At 51.0% G+C, this 16916-nt stretch overlaps 9 protein-coding genes across 9 annotated transcripts; 3 read left to right on the top strand and 6 right to left on the bottom strand.

Annotated features, from left to right (window-relative positions):
• Window positions 1-36: 36 nt before the first annotated feature.
• Window positions 37-1629, bottom strand: AKAW2_60320S (FAD-binding oxidoreductase; the record flags this gene model as incomplete). The annotated part of the gene is made up of 3 exons (XM_041692432.1): window positions 37-1010; window positions 1082-1502; window positions 1558-1629. 3 exons carry the CDS (start codon window positions 1627-1629, stop codon window positions 37-39), a joined length of 1467 nt encoding a protein of 488 aa, XP_041545818.1.
• A 351-nt stretch (window positions 1630-1980) lies between these two features.
• On the top strand, window positions 1981-3720 carry AKAW2_60319A (FAD-binding oxidoreductase; the record flags this gene model as incomplete). Its single annotated transcript, XM_041692431.1, has 2 exons — window positions 1981-3131; window positions 3237-3720. The coding sequence occupies 2 exons, from the start codon at window positions 1981-1983 to the stop codon at window positions 3718-3720; spliced, it is 1635 nt and encodes a 544-aa protein (XP_041545817.1).
• A 120-nt stretch (window positions 3721-3840) lies between these two features.
• Window positions 3841-4870, bottom strand: AKAW2_60318S (SDR family oxidoreductase; the record flags this gene model as incomplete). The annotated part of the gene is made up of 3 exons (XM_041692430.1): window positions 3841-3903; window positions 4011-4369; window positions 4432-4870. The coding sequence occupies 3 exons, from the start codon at window positions 4868-4870 to the stop codon at window positions 3841-3843; spliced, it is 861 nt and encodes a 286-aa protein (XP_041545816.1).
• An 822-nt stretch (window positions 4871-5692) lies between these two features.
• AKAW2_60317S (uncharacterized protein) lies at window positions 5693-7235 on the bottom strand (the record flags this gene model as incomplete). Its single annotated transcript, XM_041692429.1, has 6 exons — window positions 5693-6074; window positions 6136-6231; window positions 6328-6710; window positions 6794-6858; window positions 6923-6979; window positions 7037-7235. The coding sequence occupies 6 exons, from the start codon at window positions 7233-7235 to the stop codon at window positions 5693-5695; spliced, it is 1182 nt and encodes a 393-aa protein (XP_041545815.1).
• Window positions 7236-7711: 476 nt separating this feature from the next.
• AKAW2_60316S (uncharacterized protein) lies at window positions 7712-8672 on the bottom strand (the record flags this gene model as incomplete). The annotated part of the gene is made up of 4 exons (XM_041692428.1): window positions 7712-7907; window positions 7991-8261; window positions 8349-8517; window positions 8619-8672. 4 exons carry the CDS (start codon window positions 8670-8672, stop codon window positions 7712-7714), a joined length of 690 nt encoding a protein of 229 aa, XP_041545814.1.
• Window positions 8673-8934: 262 nt separating this feature from the next.
• Window positions 8935-9736, bottom strand: AKAW2_60315S (uncharacterized protein; the record flags this gene model as incomplete). The annotated part of the gene is made up of 5 exons (XM_041692427.1): window positions 8935-9074; window positions 9134-9217; window positions 9278-9461; window positions 9535-9663; window positions 9713-9736. The coding sequence occupies 5 exons, from the start codon at window positions 9734-9736 to the stop codon at window positions 8935-8937; spliced, it is 561 nt and encodes a 186-aa protein (XP_041545813.1).
• A 454-nt stretch (window positions 9737-10190) lies between these two features.
• On the top strand, window positions 10191-12101 carry AKAW2_60314A (cytochrome P450; the record flags this gene model as incomplete). The annotated part of the gene is made up of 5 exons (XM_041692426.1): window positions 10191-10383; window positions 10437-10442; window positions 10500-10551; window positions 10612-11370; window positions 11480-12101. 5 exons carry the CDS (start codon window positions 10191-10193, stop codon window positions 12099-12101), a joined length of 1632 nt encoding a protein of 543 aa, XP_041545812.1.
• An 864-nt stretch (window positions 12102-12965) lies between these two features.
• Window positions 12966-15080, bottom strand: AKAW2_60313S (fungal specific transcription factor domain-containing protein; the record flags this gene model as incomplete). The annotated part of the gene is made up of 1 exon (XM_041692425.1): window positions 12966-15080. One exon carries the CDS (start codon window positions 15078-15080, stop codon window positions 12966-12968), a length of 2115 nt encoding a protein of 704 aa, XP_041545811.1.
• A 411-nt stretch (window positions 15081-15491) lies between these two features.
• AKAW2_60312A (uncharacterized protein) lies at window positions 15492-16907 on the top strand (the record flags this gene model as incomplete). Its single annotated transcript, XM_041692424.1, has 2 exons — window positions 15492-15611; window positions 15672-16907. 2 exons carry the CDS (start codon window positions 15492-15494, stop codon window positions 16905-16907), a joined length of 1356 nt encoding a protein of 451 aa, XP_041545810.1.
• Between the last annotated feature and the right edge of the window lie 9 nt (window positions 16908-16916).

Below are 16916 nucleotides of genomic sequence, written 5' to 3'. Positions count from 1 at the left end.
GAATCGCGCCGAAAGGCCATCTGCATGGAGCGCGGACTAGAGCTTGAATCCACCGGGCATCAGATTCTGAAAAACAGCCTCAGGGTCATACTGTTCAGCCGTCCTCTTCAGAAACGCTATATTATCGCTGCCGTAGCTAGCGATCGGGTCCTGCCAAGCCGCGGCGTGGTTGACATCCACGTAGTCATTGTAAGCACCCGCATGCTTCGCGGCAGTCACGATGTTATCCGCGAGACGTTGTGCGGCGTCATCAACGAAGTCGTAGTCAGTGACGGAGTCGAAGGTCGCAGACAGAATGGCCAATATCAAACCCTCGGACGGCAGATCGTCTAGGCCGAGCACATTGCCGCCCTTGCGGGCGCTCTGGCTGGTGATGGCGGGGACAATGGGGGCCAGGGTGATGGTCCATTCGATGCCGGCGATGCCAGCCACAGCATTGCTGCTGGCGTTCCACAGCTCGAAGAGTGACTTCAGCATCGGGATGCTGTTCTTGACTGTCACCGCAAAAGTGATTTGTTGATAGCCGTTTGGCGATGCGGAACCCTCGGCTATGGCTAAAGTAGCTAAGCTGGAGATCTGCGTGGTGTTGGAGAGCTGCGGGATGGCAGTAAACTCTTCAAAAGCGGTAGGGTAGGCTACTGGCGCTGCATAGGCGTATGTGTTGGTTAGTATTGGCCCCGTCGAGGGGGTGTAGGCTAGATTAACCATCAGGCCCGCCTGGCGGTCGTAGTTTCGGTTGGCGGTGAAGTTATACAAAGCCGACAGTTGCTGGTTTACTGTGCTAATGGCGAAGTAGGCATCGCCTCCCCAAACACCACCCAGTGGGAAGGTCTGGAAGTTGAAGTTGGTGACGATCCCAAAGTTGCTGGAGCCGCCCTTCAGAGCTAGCCAGAGGTCGTGGTTCTTTTGACTCGTCGCCTGAACAATCTCGCCGCTAGCGAGCACGACCTCGTATTGTAGAAGGTTGTCGCATGCGAAGCCCGCCAGTGTTGCGAAGTAGCCGAATCCACCTTCGTGGAGCAATGGAAGAAGGAAGGGTCAATGATAAGAAAGAACAGCCCATCGCAAGGTTGACACTCACCTCCTAGAGTCAGGCCCCCAACGCCTACTGGGCTGTCGCGCCCGCCAGGTACCGAGACATTGAGTCCATCCAATGCAGTGTACACCCTGCCCCAGGTGTTGCCAGGCCCAATTGACACAGACAAGTGATCCGCTGAAGGGACAATATGATTCAGGGCTGTGAGGTCAATGGTGACACCATCTTGGATATTAGCGTGCCCTGCAATGGCAGCATGGCCACCACTCCGAACTGCAAACTTGCAGTCTCCCGAAGTAAGCAGTTTGAGTGCTGTAGACACATCCTGAGAGGAGGTTGCGGACAGCACGCAAGCGGGTGAAATTGACTGCTCCTGCTGAGACCAGTATGATTGAATTGACTTGTTGTAGGAAGTACTACTGGGATACGAGATTTTGGAGCCCAATGAGGTGACCAGGCTTGCACACTGAACCTGCAATCAGTCATTTTGTCTAGAAGCACATGGAAAGAGAGGCTTTTACGCAGTTAGATGGTGCGCGACCGGCTGAAGGTATAGCCAGAAATGCCGCAGCTACAAGCAGGGAGAGGAACATGTCGCTGGTACTATAGACAAGGGTGATGGTCGAATGGGAAAGAGGGGGGTATGTGTGGGAGGAAAGGAAAAGAACCAGAGCGGAAGGGAAAGCGATCTGCAGTCATCTTTAAGCAAACACCAATCCTTGCCTAGAGATGAAGGGGGGGTAGATACCGCTAAATCTCTAGGTTTACGACCCCCGTACAGCCGTAAGCACAGCACTAATTTAGCAGCAACTAAACCATGAGCCTACCCGTTAAAACCCACTGCGCCCTCCTGCATCCATCGTCCCATCCTTCCCGTCTTCCCTTCCTTCCCAACGTTCCATCATTCGTTCTCAGCCTATTCCTCCTCGTATCTTCGCCTCACGATGTTGGAACAGATTCCCCTCAATGGTAGTGATGCTCCTTCTACAGCCGGCAATTCTCCGCTGGAAGCCTGCGTGCGTGTAACCCTGAAACTCGTGCAAAGACAAAGTCTAACTCTACTATGGCTGCAGTGCCTCAATTTGGCCTCGACTTTAGGGCCTGATAAAATCTCGTTCCCGAACACAGCTGCATATGAAGCGTCCCAAAAGTCGTATTTTGCCCAGCAGAACAGTGATCTGCAGCCCTCCTGCGTGGTGTCCCCGCACTCAGCAGAGGATGTGTCCAAGGTCATCACCAGCCTGATCACCACCGCATCGGCTCTGCCTGCACACGAGCTAGCCAGATGCCAATTTGCCATTCGGTCTGGCGGGCACAACTCCTTCGCGGGAGTGTCGAACATCCAGCACGGCATCACCATCGACCTGCGAGCTCTGAACACCATCAAGGTCCAGGCTCCATCCGGGGACAACGATGATAAACAGACCGTCTTCGTCGGTGCAGGCGCCACATGGGGAGACGTCTATGCCCACCTCGACCCGCTGGGTCTCTCGGTAGCGGGCGGCCGCGCCGCACAGGTCGGGGTGGGTGGACTCACGCTCGGCGGCGGCATGTCGCATTTCTCGCCCCGTTACGGATGGACATGCGATAACATGGTAGGTGTAGAGATAGTCCTGGCAGATGGGACAATTGCGCATTGGGATGAAAAAACCCAACACCCCGAGTGGCTGGCAGCGCTGCGCGGGGGCGGAAACAGTAACTTCGGAATTGTGACAGGCTTTTATCTGCGGGTCTTCCCGCAGGGCCCCATTTATGGCGGATCTGTCTATTGCAGCACAGACACTATCGATGCTCAACTACGTGCATTCGCGGAGCTGGCTGATCCCAAGACACCGAGCCACTATGATGAGAATGCCTCGTTAATCATCAGTTTTGGATTTGCCGGAGGTAAGGGAGCCGCTGTGGTGAACAACATTGTGTATACCGGGGAGATGGAGAAACCCGAGAAGAACGGAGAAGTTAGCCAGCAGCCACCGTCCCCACCAGCCGTGTACAGGGCTTTCTTGGATATCCCTCAGTTATACAGCACTATGCGTGTAGCCCCGGTACACGAGATATCCCTGGAGCAAGGTTCACTTTCCCAAAATGGAAAACGGTAAGAATTTGTTTATTTCGAATTCTCTACATCCCTCCTTTCCCCTAACTCTGTCGTGCTCTCTACATTCAATCCGCTAATACCAATTAACTACAAACCAAACAGACAGCTCAGCGTAGTGACGACCCACGACGCAACCGTGCCCATGTTGAAAGCGACCTATGACCGGTGGAATACCAGTGTAGCAGCTGTGCAGGACGTTCCGGGCATCGTGTGGTCGATATCCCTGGAGCCATTACCCGCCGCCATTTATGGACGGGCGCCCACAGGTCACAACATGATGGGACTGCCGTCTGACACCGAGAAAGCGCTCGTGGTGACTTTGCTGAGCGCCACTTGGGATAATGTGACCGATGATGCCCGCGTCGAGGAAGCCGCTAAGACACTGTTTGCAGGTATTGAGGCTGATGCACATCATTTGAACGCATATCATCCCTTTGTCTATCTGAACTACGCGGCGCAATGGCAAGACCCGATTGCTAGTTATGGACCCGAGAGCGTCTCGCGGTTGCAGCGCATCAGCCGGGAAGTCGATCCCACGGGGGTGTTCCAGAGGATGGTGCCGGGAGGATTCAAGATTCCACAGTGATGTGGATTGTACGTATGTGATGGGAGGAGATTCTTGCCTACAGGATGGTTCTTGCTTTCAACTATTGATTGATCTTACACAACCTCCCTCACACAATCTCACTTGCTACAATACTGCCATTCAGCTCTTGTTCGTAGCCTTCGCCAACTCATCTAACCCCTGTCCATTACTCATCATGCGATCCTAAGTAGGGCTATAGTTAGCAACCAATCAAATGGCCATCACGGTGGGGGACTTCGGAACACCGCGGAAGAGCAAACAAAGAAACGGTTGGAAACCAAGAAACTCACCAACAGACCCCCCGGGCACCACCTCGCCATGAACTTGACAGCGGCACTATTGGGACCTTTCCACGCCAAACCCCCATTAGCACTACTACTTCCCAGCACATCGCCAGCAATAGAATTAGCGAACTCATCCGCCGAACAGCCTTGGGGGCCAGCACGTCCAGTCGCCCAATCGGAGATGGTTTGTCGAATAGCTGCATACCGGGAAGTCGGCAGCAAGACAACTTCCGGCTCATTTGCATGGAAATCGGTGGTGATAGTACCCGCCATGATACAGAGCACGCTTACGCCCAAGGGCGAGAGTTCGAGACGAAGCGTTTCGGAGAGCTGGGTGACTGCGGCTTTGGAGGAGGAATAGATCCCTGTTTGCACTATTAGTAACTTCGCTTATGCAAATCTCCTCCGAAAGGGAAATCGAACGAACCAATCCAAGGCGTATTAACCACCGCCCCCACACTGCTCATATTAACAATCCTCCCTTTGGCCGCAACGAGCAGATCACTGCATGCCTGAATCAGCCCAAGCAAGCCCCACACATTAGCTTCGTACACTGCCTTGGCGCGATCTAGGTCCGCCTCCAATAGAGGCATGGTGTACCCCGTCCCGGCATTGTTGACCAGGATATCCAGCCCCCGACCATGTTCTCTCACCGAGCTCACAGCGCCAGCAATGGAGGCAGGGTCTGTCACATCCAGGGGCAGGACCTGAACGTTCTCCAAGGCGCTCAGTCGCTCTGGTATTTTGCTAGTATTGCGGGCTGTGGCGAAGACGAAATGGCCCTGGCGGGCGAGGGTGAGGGCTAAGGCTGCGCCGATGCCGTGGGCGGAACAGCCGGTGATGAGGATGGTTTTGGGGTTGGGCATTTTGTTTCAGTATGCTGAAGGTGGGGAGGAATGCAGTTGGGGCCAGAGGATACAGGAGGAAGTGACGGTGTTCGGTGCCCGGCGTGGTAGTTGGAAGAGAGGGTTGTGTATTTATGCAGACAAGGCGCTACTTCCTGTCAACCAACCGGAGATTACTAGGGATGGAGTAAAGATGACAGGACAAACAGATAACAGAAAAAAGAAATGGGAGACGGGCGAGACTCCAATTTGCCTTGCTCAGCACTAGATTTTAGGATGTACGAAATGAGCACTGGCGCCAGTGACGGCAGGATCGGATTTCCGGGCCCAACCGTGTTGTGGGCCCGTCAATGCGTCAGGTCCAACCAAAGCTTAGGGAACCTTGTCCAGACTACAGTGTACTAATCTAGTGCACACAGAGCTACTGTGTAATGAACCTACTTGTCACATCTCATGTCAGACGATCGTCGGCACTAATTTCTGACACAAACAAGGAGGCAGAAGAGATGGAGGGGACGGCACGGGGTATCACCAGCTTACGGTCCGTTCTCCTATGATCTTCGGGTAATTAATTGTCTTACGGGATTTCTCTTCTAAACATATTTTTGCTGCGTACGATGATGAGGAAGTCATAATACTATTGTTGAAAACCCCTTCGCAGCAGTACACTACGGATAGCACTATACTATGAAGTAACAACATCAGTAATATTATCGCCTAATTTCTCGTAATATCATATTTACTACCCCCACCCAACAGTACAGTGATCCCTATCAGCCTCAGCTTCATTGACCAGCCAGGCGCGGACTACATATCCGTCCGGTCTACCCGGTATCCCGTGGCTTACACCATCGACTGGGTTTCTTGCTGGATATTCACCTCTCGAGAAATGCCCCTTTCATGATTGCTGGTACTGTGGCTCCCGGCACGGATCTGAACAGCCACCGTAGACTTGCTCACATCCTCTAACTCATGGTTTTGGTTGTCCGTAACTCCATCTAGCAGGTTTCTGCTGGACCATTTCCGCCCCTTGGACGGCGTGCTCGTGCTCGAATTCTTGAGTTCTGACCCCTTCGCGTATGCCGATCGGTCCGAGCTATGCCGCAAGGAAGAGAGCTTAGACCACAGGCTCCTGAATACGACTGCATCTAGGACCTTGGCCCGGAGGAAAGCGGGAAAGAAGGGCATTGAGCTGACGATAATGGCGACGTTGTTCTCAACGATACTGTACGAGAGAGTTAGATCAGCATGAGTATAGGGGCGGGTCAATAACGGACGGCACTTACACGCAAATGAATAGCGCGCTCTGCACATACGTTGTGTCTGCGGTGGTCTTCAAGCGCACCCGGAAGACAAGTGCACAGACACTGGCAACTATACCCCTATGGTGGGTGTGAGTATAATTATTCTCATTTTTCCCAGTTTCCGCGAGGGAGAATATTCCCTCGTAGAGAATCGTAGAAGAAAAATACACTCACATCATAGCCGTGGAAAACACCGCGAGTAATTGTAACCTTCGCCAATGTGCCATTTGCAGCTGTGCGAGCATCGGAAGTGGGAGAAGAAAGATGTAAATGTCCAATACCACGGAGCAGGTTCCCTGGACAATCCCCCAGTAGATCAACTGTCCGGGTCGGCCGTTGGTGAGTAAATCTTCCCAAGTCTCCCCAACGTGCGGTGCACTAAAGTAAGATTCCAGGGGAACTCCGGCCCAATACAAAAGGAAAGTAAAAATAAGGCCGACCCAAATGGCAATCTTCAAGGGCTTCTGGATGGTAAAGATTTGGCGATAAAGAAGGAAGATGGAGCATTTCGCGAAGAAGATTGTGGGCCCAAGGAGCACACCTTGAGCGTACAATATCTGTTCAGTTTGTAGTATTCTGAGTGAGCTTTGAATACATAGAACGTTCTCAGAGGTGCAGCTTAGAAATATTGAGATCGTACCTTCATATACGTGCCATTGAACCAGCAGGCGGGAATGTCCCACTGATGTTTGGCATATTTCAGCACTGCATCGAGGAATCAGAATCATAATCCGAAGCACGTCACGATCCTGTCTTAGAGCCCACTCACTCGCTAAAACTAAGCCTAAGTAAGTTGCCGACAATGCCAAGGCAATGACCACAAAGCCTGATGTACTGCTGTTAACAACGTGTATATCCAGACTAGCCAATGGCGCCCACCTACAGTCAGCCAAACCCAGCTTGCTTAGTTTTGTATGCACTCTAGCTGCAGTAACAGTGACTGCCCACACCAAAGTCACCGTTGTCACCGCGATGGTAGTTGCTGCCAAAGAGGGTGGATCCACCAGGTTCGACGACTGGCCAGACGGGGGCGTGCCCGCTGGGTAGGCACAAAGATCAATTCCCGTATAGCTGGAAGCCATGATGCCGGACAGAGGGGTTTTCCAACCCAGCTCAGCTTATCTCTGTGTTCAGTGTTGGCTCGCGAGGGTGGAATGTGAAGTGACAGGTTATAACGGGATATTGAGTTTCTTACATGTCGGACATCCCGAGTGGAGGCTTCATAGCCTCCAAGTTGTGCAGGGTAGCAAGGCTAAAATCCTAGCTCCGTAGACATAATAATATAGTCCCTGCTCAAATGACAAGTAAGAGCCTTGCGTGACAAGGCTGGAAAGTTCAGGTCTCCCGTGAGGAGGCTGTATCTATCAGAATCAAGACATTAGTCCGGAAAAGTCGGGAACAATCAATTATTCAAGTGAGATCCCATATCAGCTAAGACTGGAAAGTACAGGGTATGGTCAAACATGTGAGTAAAAGTGGAAAGCAATTTACGTAGCATGAAACAATTGGTTACAGCCCGAATTTGTGCATAGATCGACGCGCTAGGGTCTGTATTTAGTCACGCCCTCCGGACCAAGGTGGGCGACTCCATCTGCCGGCGTTGAAACACCACCACCGTCCCAGTGCGGGGGACAACACTGGACCGCCACGTACGCCACCGAAGAGCCCGAGGGTCCGCCAGTCTGCACTCCCATCCCTGAAGAATGCACACCATCATCAACTTCAACACTGTGGTCGCGTAAAACCTGCCTGGACTGGTAATGATTGCAGTGTGTCAGATTATAGCCTCGGTGTATGCATGGCAAAAGCTATCAAGGAAAAGAGGGGTAGTACCCACCAGGCTGTGTTTCCCAGTCCCCATATAGGCCAATCCACATCTACATCTGTCAGCTGCAACGGTGCTCCTTCTGGCACATCAGCACAGCCCTCATTTAGAGCCAAGAGCTTGTTGGCTCTCGCGAATCGGAAGCCATCAAATTGCTGTGCGTGCGAATAGCGAGCCGGATCGCGCATCATTGCTCGTTGTGGAATACAGACCCAGTCTCCCTGGTCTACTCGTACCCCATCAGAGAATGTGAACGGTGTCAATGCTTTGCGTCGTACGGTGACTATCAAGTGGACTGTTAGCATGGGACGCTAGCAGATCCTGTGTCTGCGGCGCTGTAGTGACACCGCGACTCGAAGCCTCCACTTACTAGCGTCGGAGTTAGTACAACGAACGGTTTCGCGCAAAAAGCTATCCAGAAGTGGCATAGCGGCCAGCTCAGGGCACAAGCCTTCAGGAGCGATACGATTGATTTCCTCCCGAAGCGGGTGCACGTACTCCTCATGCAAGCATAAATCCTCGATCGCGTATGTCGCAGTCTAGGGCTGAGTTAGTCTTCAAATCCTGTCGTGCAGTCCTTTTTCTCCGAGAATCGAAAAGGTGAAAGCAAAAGGATATGCATCGAGTATGTCAAACATACCATGGCCAACTGATGCACAGACCCAAACCAGACTGCAATAATCTCACCCACCATGCGCGCGGTCGTCCACTGGGTTTTCCGGGGTGAGGTCTCGATAAGCCATTGCATGCAGTCCACCTGCGCCACACAACTTTATCAGTATCTCGCTTCCATTATACTCCCCTCGTCGAATTCAAGTGTCTTACTGGGACATTCTCCGTGGAACCCACAGCCCTCATGGCTAGTCGCTGGTTAACCACCGGTTCGAGATACCGCACGAGTGTCTTGACGGCACGGTGTCTTTCAGTCACCAAACTGGCGACAGAGCTACTGCATGTCAGCGAGAAACGGCGTCTGGGGGCCAAATGCGCCATTCGTACTGCCGTAAGAAGGAAGGTGTGATACGCAATATCTCCGAAGCAAAGATGACAGTCTGAGGGAATTCCAGGGCGGCTGCGGTGAATTCGGGATTTTGAGCTGTAGATTGCATTAGTATTGGCAGGACAGCCTTATCTGTTACCATAATGGGTACTTACCGAGCTGCTCCCCGAAGAAGACAAAACAGTTGACCTTGGTGACAGCTCGCTTGATCAGCGGGAACAGTCGGCAATGCACAGAGCCTGATTATATCGTTAGCTCCGGCGTCTGCAACAACTTCTAGATTATAGGTGTAACCATGCCATCGGTTTCTGGTGTGCTCAGTTCTTCCATAATGGCAGCCTCGACCATTCGCTTGAGGTCGGGTAGCATGCCGGGCAAGTGAGCAGTGAGCCTGCTCCTCAAGGCTCGCACGAAGCCCGTCCCCTCGATCCCACGCTGGTCTTGCCACTCAAAGCCAGACATTGTGTATTTCGGTTGTAAGATCTGCGATGGTCAAAGGGGCTCTTAGTCAACCTCAGCAATCTTCGAAGTATGCCGAGAAAGTAGCAAGGCGTACCTCTTTAGCCACAGCATGAAGGGATAGACTCTGAAGAGGCGCATTTATCAACTCTTTGATGTGATAACTCGAAGTCACCATCAAGTGGTTGTTGTTGGGGGTAGGCACTTTGAAGGGCATCCCACCGGCCTGATCTGTTAAGCGTAGTGTACGACTGAGCAAACGAGGGCCAACCTACCGAGACATATGCTTCATCTATCATCTCGGGTCCGCGGATCAAATAAAACCAACCACGAAGGCGTCTGATGCAAAGTAACAGAAGCGAAAGTAAGAATAAAAGCATTATATACGCGTACATATTTGTTTTGTGAAGTTGAGGTGAGAAAGTGTGTTGCTGTTGGTGTCCTCAACACCTGCCATGGCCGTCATTATATGTATCGGCCATGCCCGTACAGCCGTGCCAGGCTGTGCTAGTGTCGACTTAGTCAACCAAGTCCATGAAAGTCCGTGTATGAATCACTACCAGGTCACCACACCCAATGAGATTATTCAAGTGAAGTGACCGTTGTTAGGTGGGGTTGACTTCCAGTTATCCATCACATTCCACTAGGGCCCGATCCAATAAAACTGCGGATATATAAGTCGACCGTCAGCCTGCTCTGTTCCTCAGAAACAAAACACCCGATGCACTCCCTTTTTAGTTTTCCCAGCTCATTATGCTATCCGAGTTTTTGACTGAGGTTGGTGACCTCTCTGCCAGAGGATGGCATTGGACCCACAAGGCCCATCCGTCTTTGGTGGCAGCCATCGTTGCCGCCAGCGTGCTGGTACTCTGGCGGTTACTGCGATTCTCCATCGTGCCCTCATTTTACCCCAACGACCCCAAAGAATTACCTTATTGGATTCCATGTGAGTCACCCGTCTGCTGTTAATAATCTCGAACAACTGCTAATGATGTCTAGTTCTGGGTGGGCTTCTTGGTTTCGCTGCATGTAATTATCCCAAATTCTAACATTGAAACTCAGGCCACGGCGGCGCCTTCTTCAGTAACTCCAATGCGCTGCTCTCCCGCGCACAGTATGACCTCCATATTTCTGCTCACACACAATTAAAGACCTAACGCTCACTGCACTCCAGAAAATACTACAAGTACAACAACAACCCCTTCGCTCTCACTATTGCCCACTCCCTTCTTTATGTCATCACCAAGCCCCAGGACGTTGCGGACGCATACCGAAATACTGAGACGCTTTCCTTCAACGAGTTCGTGCAAGCGATGATGCGCGCCTGTGGAAACACCGAGTTCTGCGTGCGGGCAATGTACAAGCCCCTACCCAAGCAGAAAGCCGGATTCCCGAATCCCCACGGGAAACCACTAGCGACGCTAGCACGACAGATGCACATCCATCAGCTCTATCCCGGCGATAACCTAGACTTCCTGGAGAAACAATTTCTAGATTGGGTGGAACCTAAACTAAACATCGCAAGACTCCAGAGAGAATGCCCCTATCAAGTCCGGGCGAGCAATGGCAACGATAAGGACACCAACACCATCGTGCTTCCTCTAATGGAATGGTGCTCGGACTTCTTCACCCGTGCCGGCCAGGAGGCTTACTTCGGCCCTGAGTTGGCAAAGGTTGATCCTTCCCTTCCAAAGACCTTCATTGTCTTCGACGAGCTGAGCTGGCAGGTGCTGTACCAGTACCCGGACTTGCTGGCCGGGGAGATGAAAGCCGCACGAGATGCGATCCAGCGCGCCTTAAAGAAATACATTCAAATGCCGCAGGAGGACCGACACGGGGACGCCTGGTTTACTAAGGCGATGGAGAACGAGATGAGGGCCCTGGGAATCAGTGAAGATGATATTGCAACTATGTTGGTGACGATTTACTGGGGGTGAGTCCAGATTCATTCTTCTTTTATCTTCCTTATATTTTGCCCTCAGAGAAAGAGACGAGGATGGAGAAAGGAGGAATTGTTGAGCTAACCCGGTTATCCATCTCAGAATCAATACAAACACCCGCAAAGCAGCCTGCTGGCTCCTAACCTACATCCTCTACTACGGCCCAGATCATTACGTTGACGCCATCCGCGCAGAAACTGCGCCAGCCTTTCGCTCCGGCAACCCCATCCCCGACCTGACCTACCTCCATGACAACTGCCCACTACTAGACGCCATGTGGAATGAAACCATCCGCATGTCAGCGTATTCAGCTTCAGTGCGGATGATCACATCCGACACCGTCATCGGCGGCAAGGTCCTGCGCAAGGGAAACCGATTGATGATCCCGTATCGGCAGTTGCACTTCGATGAAGCCATTTTCGGGGTTGATTTTCCGGTCAACGAGTTCCGCCCGGAGCGATTCAGCGTTAAGGGCGGTCGCAATTTGACACGCAGCGATAATTGGCGACCCTTTGGCGGCGGGACTACCATGTGTCCCGGGCGGTATGTGGCGAAACGATTTGTTATGTTGTTTGTTACGTTGTTGTTGCGCCGGTTTGATGTCGAATTGGTGGATAAGCGTGTCCCTGAGGCGGAGGATGGGAAGCCGGTGTTGGGGATTATGTCGATTAAAGAAGGTGATGACGTTTGTGTGCGGGTTAGGGAGAGGGTTACTGTAGATTAAATGCTGATGAGCTTGAGTTAGAGACTGCATAGAAGTAGGTAATATATTGTGGAATTGGAAAACTAGGAGTTTACTTTTCAGAGGTTGTATTGGGGGTAAGCTGATTCCTTTCTTCAGTTTATCTCAGTTGTCCATACCCATTCATGCTTTTTTACCACTCATGATCTTGACATCGAGGACGAATAAAGTTCGATTCTAAGGCTGTCTTGGCAGCTCCAGCCTTGGCTCATGTAGTCATAAGCATCGCACCTTACTCAGATATCATGAGTAATTTTCAAGTGGCACATCTCCCTCATCATCATTTCCTTTATTGCGTCTTACTAAATCAACTAAAGCACTAATCAGGCAAGATTCGACAACAAAGAAGTAGCATGAATCTGCATATAGCGACCCCGAGTATGGGTTTTAGGGGTATAAAGCTTAGTTGGGTAGAAGCTATAGACACAGAAATGTAACGGACCTGAGATCCCCATGTCCCATTCAGGTACTTGGTATGAAAGAAGCCCAGATATCCGATAATAATGGTGGTGAAAAAACGAGGTTTAGTCTGCTCGGACGGGGTTCTGCGCGTACTACGATGGTCTCTCGTACTTTTCGGCATATCTAATCTTCATCATGGCCGAACAAACAAACCACCATCGTCTACTACGCCATCAATGGTTACTCCGCAACGTATCACCGCCACTCATCAAAGCCTCAGGCGAGGTCAACAGGAAGACATACCACGATGTGCACTTCCCAGCTGGTATGTGAGCGAGATTGAGTGGGAGGCCAAAATCTATCTCATCATATACTTGACGTGGCGAGGGACGAAGTTGGATTTTCAGAAAGGTGCTGGAGGGTAGTAATAGGTTCAGATAAATTCTATAAAGAATTCGTCATCGTGGGTAAGTGAGAAATATCTGCGAAGGCTTCGTTGACTCCAACGCAATAGCTGGGCCAGATATCGGGATCAACGAGATCCGCCCAAGGCCAAAACAAATCATCACCTGCCTGGTTCTGTGCAAGAGACAAAAGGGAATGATCAATGTTCGTACTGTCTGCATCTATGTTCGTATTAACCGAGCCAGACTGTTGATTCGCCTGTTGTGTCAACCCATCTTTTGTCGGCGCAGGTACATCCTTTGTGCTCTCGGTCACACCTCGCCGGAGGTCAATATTCAACATCATAGTCAGCTTGTCCACCTTCTCACATAGATGACGAGTGAGACATGCTGCACGAACTGCGGCGTCATTTTGATAACCCGCAAACTCAAATGTCTCCAGGGCTAGGTCGACGTAGCCTCGTGCTTGTGGACAGCGCGGACAGAAAGGAAAAGCCAGCATAAAACCCATCAGCGTCAGCACGGCATTCCACTGATATTGATAAAGTTCGCATGATCCATAGAATATATCATGCGCGGTCATACAAGAATACACTGTTTGGATCGTTGCCAAGGCGTGTCTCAGAGCAGTTGCAGCATGCGCACCGGCAAGGGGATTTTCTCGGTTCATGGCGGGCTGACGAGGGAATTGGATAAAAACTCTATGCAGACTAATCATGGCATCGTGGTATTGGAGTTCAAGCAGGGCCTCCGTTTGAATTTGGAGTGGCGTTTTAATCATATAGTCATTGTACTCCTCGCCACTTCCATTCTCTCCTGGACCACAGAAATACTTTCGTGAGATGGGCACATCTTGGACGTCCAGTTGAAGGTGCTTGAACCATGTGTTTTGGCGTAATTCGTCTTTCCATACACGTAAATGATGCAAATTATCCGTCAAAACGTTTGCCTGAAATTCAATGTCATGTGTCTTTCTTGTCTTTTCGTGGTGTGCCATTGACTCAATGACTGCCAGGGCCGCACACGTGAGACGAATCGATTCATTATGATATGGGAACCGTACCGGACGGGGCGGATCGTTCGACATCCAACATGGTGGCGGAGATCTAGATATAGGAAGCTGTACACTAATAGGCTTTCCAAGGTGCCTTGAGCAGCGGAAGTCGAGATGGACTAAGGTCCACCAGATACGAGAGTTTAGCTCCGCCTGCTCCCGGGATGCTTGAGGGGGCGGGTCACAGTCAAGGTCTAATGATCGAGCAATCCGAACAGCAAGCCCGATCATATTATACGCCGCCTGGTGTTGTCCAGCATCCAGTAAGTACAAGGTCATGATACAGTAGCACTGAAGGTTTGGAAGGGAGGGCTTCGCAAACGTTGAATATTGCATCGCGCCTGTTAGACAACGTTGGAAATAAGGCATGCCAATCTTCTTCGAGCACCGATTGCTGCTATTGAATTGCTTCCATTGCAATCCAAGAAGCCGAGCATTGAGGCCAGAGTAGAATATATACTGCATGGTGTAGGCTGTTACAGCATCCCGCAGAGGTTGTGGATGGGAGCCAGTCGCAGTATCCTCGTGGGAAGGAGGGCACTCTAGATCCTCTTGGCGAACAATTGGAACTTGTGGGAATAACCGTGCCCAGAATATCTCTAGAACGCGATTAACTTGAGCGGAGGATAAATCGCATTCAATCGCAGCTGTGCCATCTGTATCATGGGGAGTAAAAGGTGATGAATAAGCAGGAGGGGGGCCCGCAGGGGACCACCGAGAGGACAGTTGGGATACACCAGCGCAGAAGGTGTTTATGCGATCGATGAAGCCAAGTGTTGAGTCCAAGCGATAGTTGATCGGAGCTGTCTCTTTGTCGTCGGGACATGGTGTCATGCCCCCGCTGGGTGTCTGTCTTCCCTTGGTGACACTGGCTCTCGGGGTGACGTGAAGTGAGGATCGGGACACATCCATAGCAGCATCTGCCCGACCAGATGGGCTGTCAGAGCGCCTAAGACGGCTACAGTGCACCTTGTTCATCACGCATTGATGGCAGGGTGCAACTGCGTCGCACCGCACTCGATGCTCTCGACAGAAACGGCATGCCCGGCGCACTTTGCGGCGCCTAGGCACTGAACCTGGGGTCGTAAAGGTATGCATCATCTTCCAAATTACTGCAGCTTAGATACCATGAAGGATGACCTTTTTTAAGCATTGCTGAATTGGCGCTACGAGTGGTAAGTGGATGTTCTTTGCAGGCATCGGCGAAAGTCTGGATATGAGGATTAGTCACCAAGATTCCCCAGCGTGACTTTGTCAGGTGATCACCGCAGCGACGATGAGCTGCCCTAGAAGCAGGATCAAGCCTTTGTCATGTATGGGACTTCCTGTAATCTGCCAGGACTCGAGTATTAAGTAACCTAACCCTTCTGTTGCATAAGTCATTATCCCACTCAGCTAAGGTCCAAGTGCCGCCAAAAGCTTTGTTGATGAACTGGCTGGAACGCCAAGAATATGCGATGTCCTTGCTGATGCACCCAACCCCTCAGCCAGTACCACATAACAACCAAAGCCATGTGGGGGTGCGACGTTGAAGACTGCAACAGGCCGGCTGTACGATTAGACGGTGACTGTGTTATTTGCGACCGTGATTTTTGTGATGAACATATTGAACACGGATGTCCCAAGTGGCAGGTGAGGAGAAGAAATATATCATGCTCTCAAGTCCTGACATATCTAACAATCCACATCAAGGACGGAGAACTCTACGATCTAGCTGCTCAGGAAGCAGAGAGGGGCGAGATAACCAGGTTACTAGATTCTCTGAACCTCTCTGCACTCCTCAAGAGAGCGACCTACTTACGAAATGGGATTGCCTGTTGCTCGCCTCAACCTCTTGTATACGACAGATCAAAACGCTCATCAGTTATGGGTGGCATGAATTATCATATAGAAATTCTTTTTGCTGATGGGGTTCAGTGGTTGGCGCGTATTCGAAGATCCAACGCTACTTCACCACCTCCTGAACTACGTGACTATATCATATGCAGCGAAGTCGCGACTCTTAGATTTCTGGACAACATGAAAGTCCGTGTTCCGAGGGTGTTCGACTATGCGCTGAAGGGTCAAACTCCCGTCGGCGTTGGATATATACTCATGGAAAAACTCCCGGGCAAATCATTACGCTGGTCTCTCGCGTCTCAGGAGCAAAGGAAGAAAGTTATGACTCAGCTAGCGGATGTATACATTGAGTTGGAACGTTTTGCGTTCAACAGTATGGGATCTATGAATGAACCAGGAAGTGACCACATTGCTCCGTTTGCCCGGGAATCATTGACCGAATATGTCAACTCGCAAATGGTTCCCCTCGGGCCATACAAGGACCCGAGAGAGTACCTCCAATCTAGCATTGAGCTCATAATGAGATTGATCCTGAGAGGGGAACGCTATGCAGGACGCGAGATAGATGCATTCTTACTTCACCGATTTCTCCTTGATTGCATCCCAAGAATCATAGAACATCACACTTATGACGACGGACGATTCTATCTACGGCACGCTGATGACAAGGGTGATCATATTCTCGTTGATGGTGATTACAATATCACGGGAATCGTTGATTGGGAATGGGCTCATACAGACTCAAAGACTGAAGCATTTAAATCGCCCGTCATGCTTCTCCCAGTTTCTGACTTCTACGAAGGAGTTAATACTGTTGGCAAGGATGAATCCACCTTTGCAGATATACTTGAGGCAAAAGGAAACAAGGGACTTGCAGACATAGTCAGGAATGGGAGACTGCTTCATCGGTTCCAGTTCTGTTGTGGATATGACTTTGCAGATTGGGATGGGTTCTTAGGCCTTTTTGAAGGCCTTCGAAATGCCTTGAACATAGATGCAGATTTGGGCTGGGATGACTGGAAGACAAACGCTTTGGAACGATATTCGGGTGATGTACGTCTGAAGACTCTACTGGGGCAGACGGGATAGTTTTTTGAC

Source organism: Aspergillus luchuensis, chromosome 6 (genome assembly GCF_016861625.1).
Source record: "Aspergillus luchuensis IFO 4308 DNA, chromosome 6, nearly complete sequence".
Lineage (NCBI taxonomy): Eukaryota > Fungi > Ascomycota > Eurotiomycetes > Eurotiales > Aspergillaceae > Aspergillus > Aspergillus luchuensis.
The sequence above is the reverse complement of the archived record's forward strand: the minus strand, read 5'-3'. Positions and strand labels throughout refer to the sequence as shown.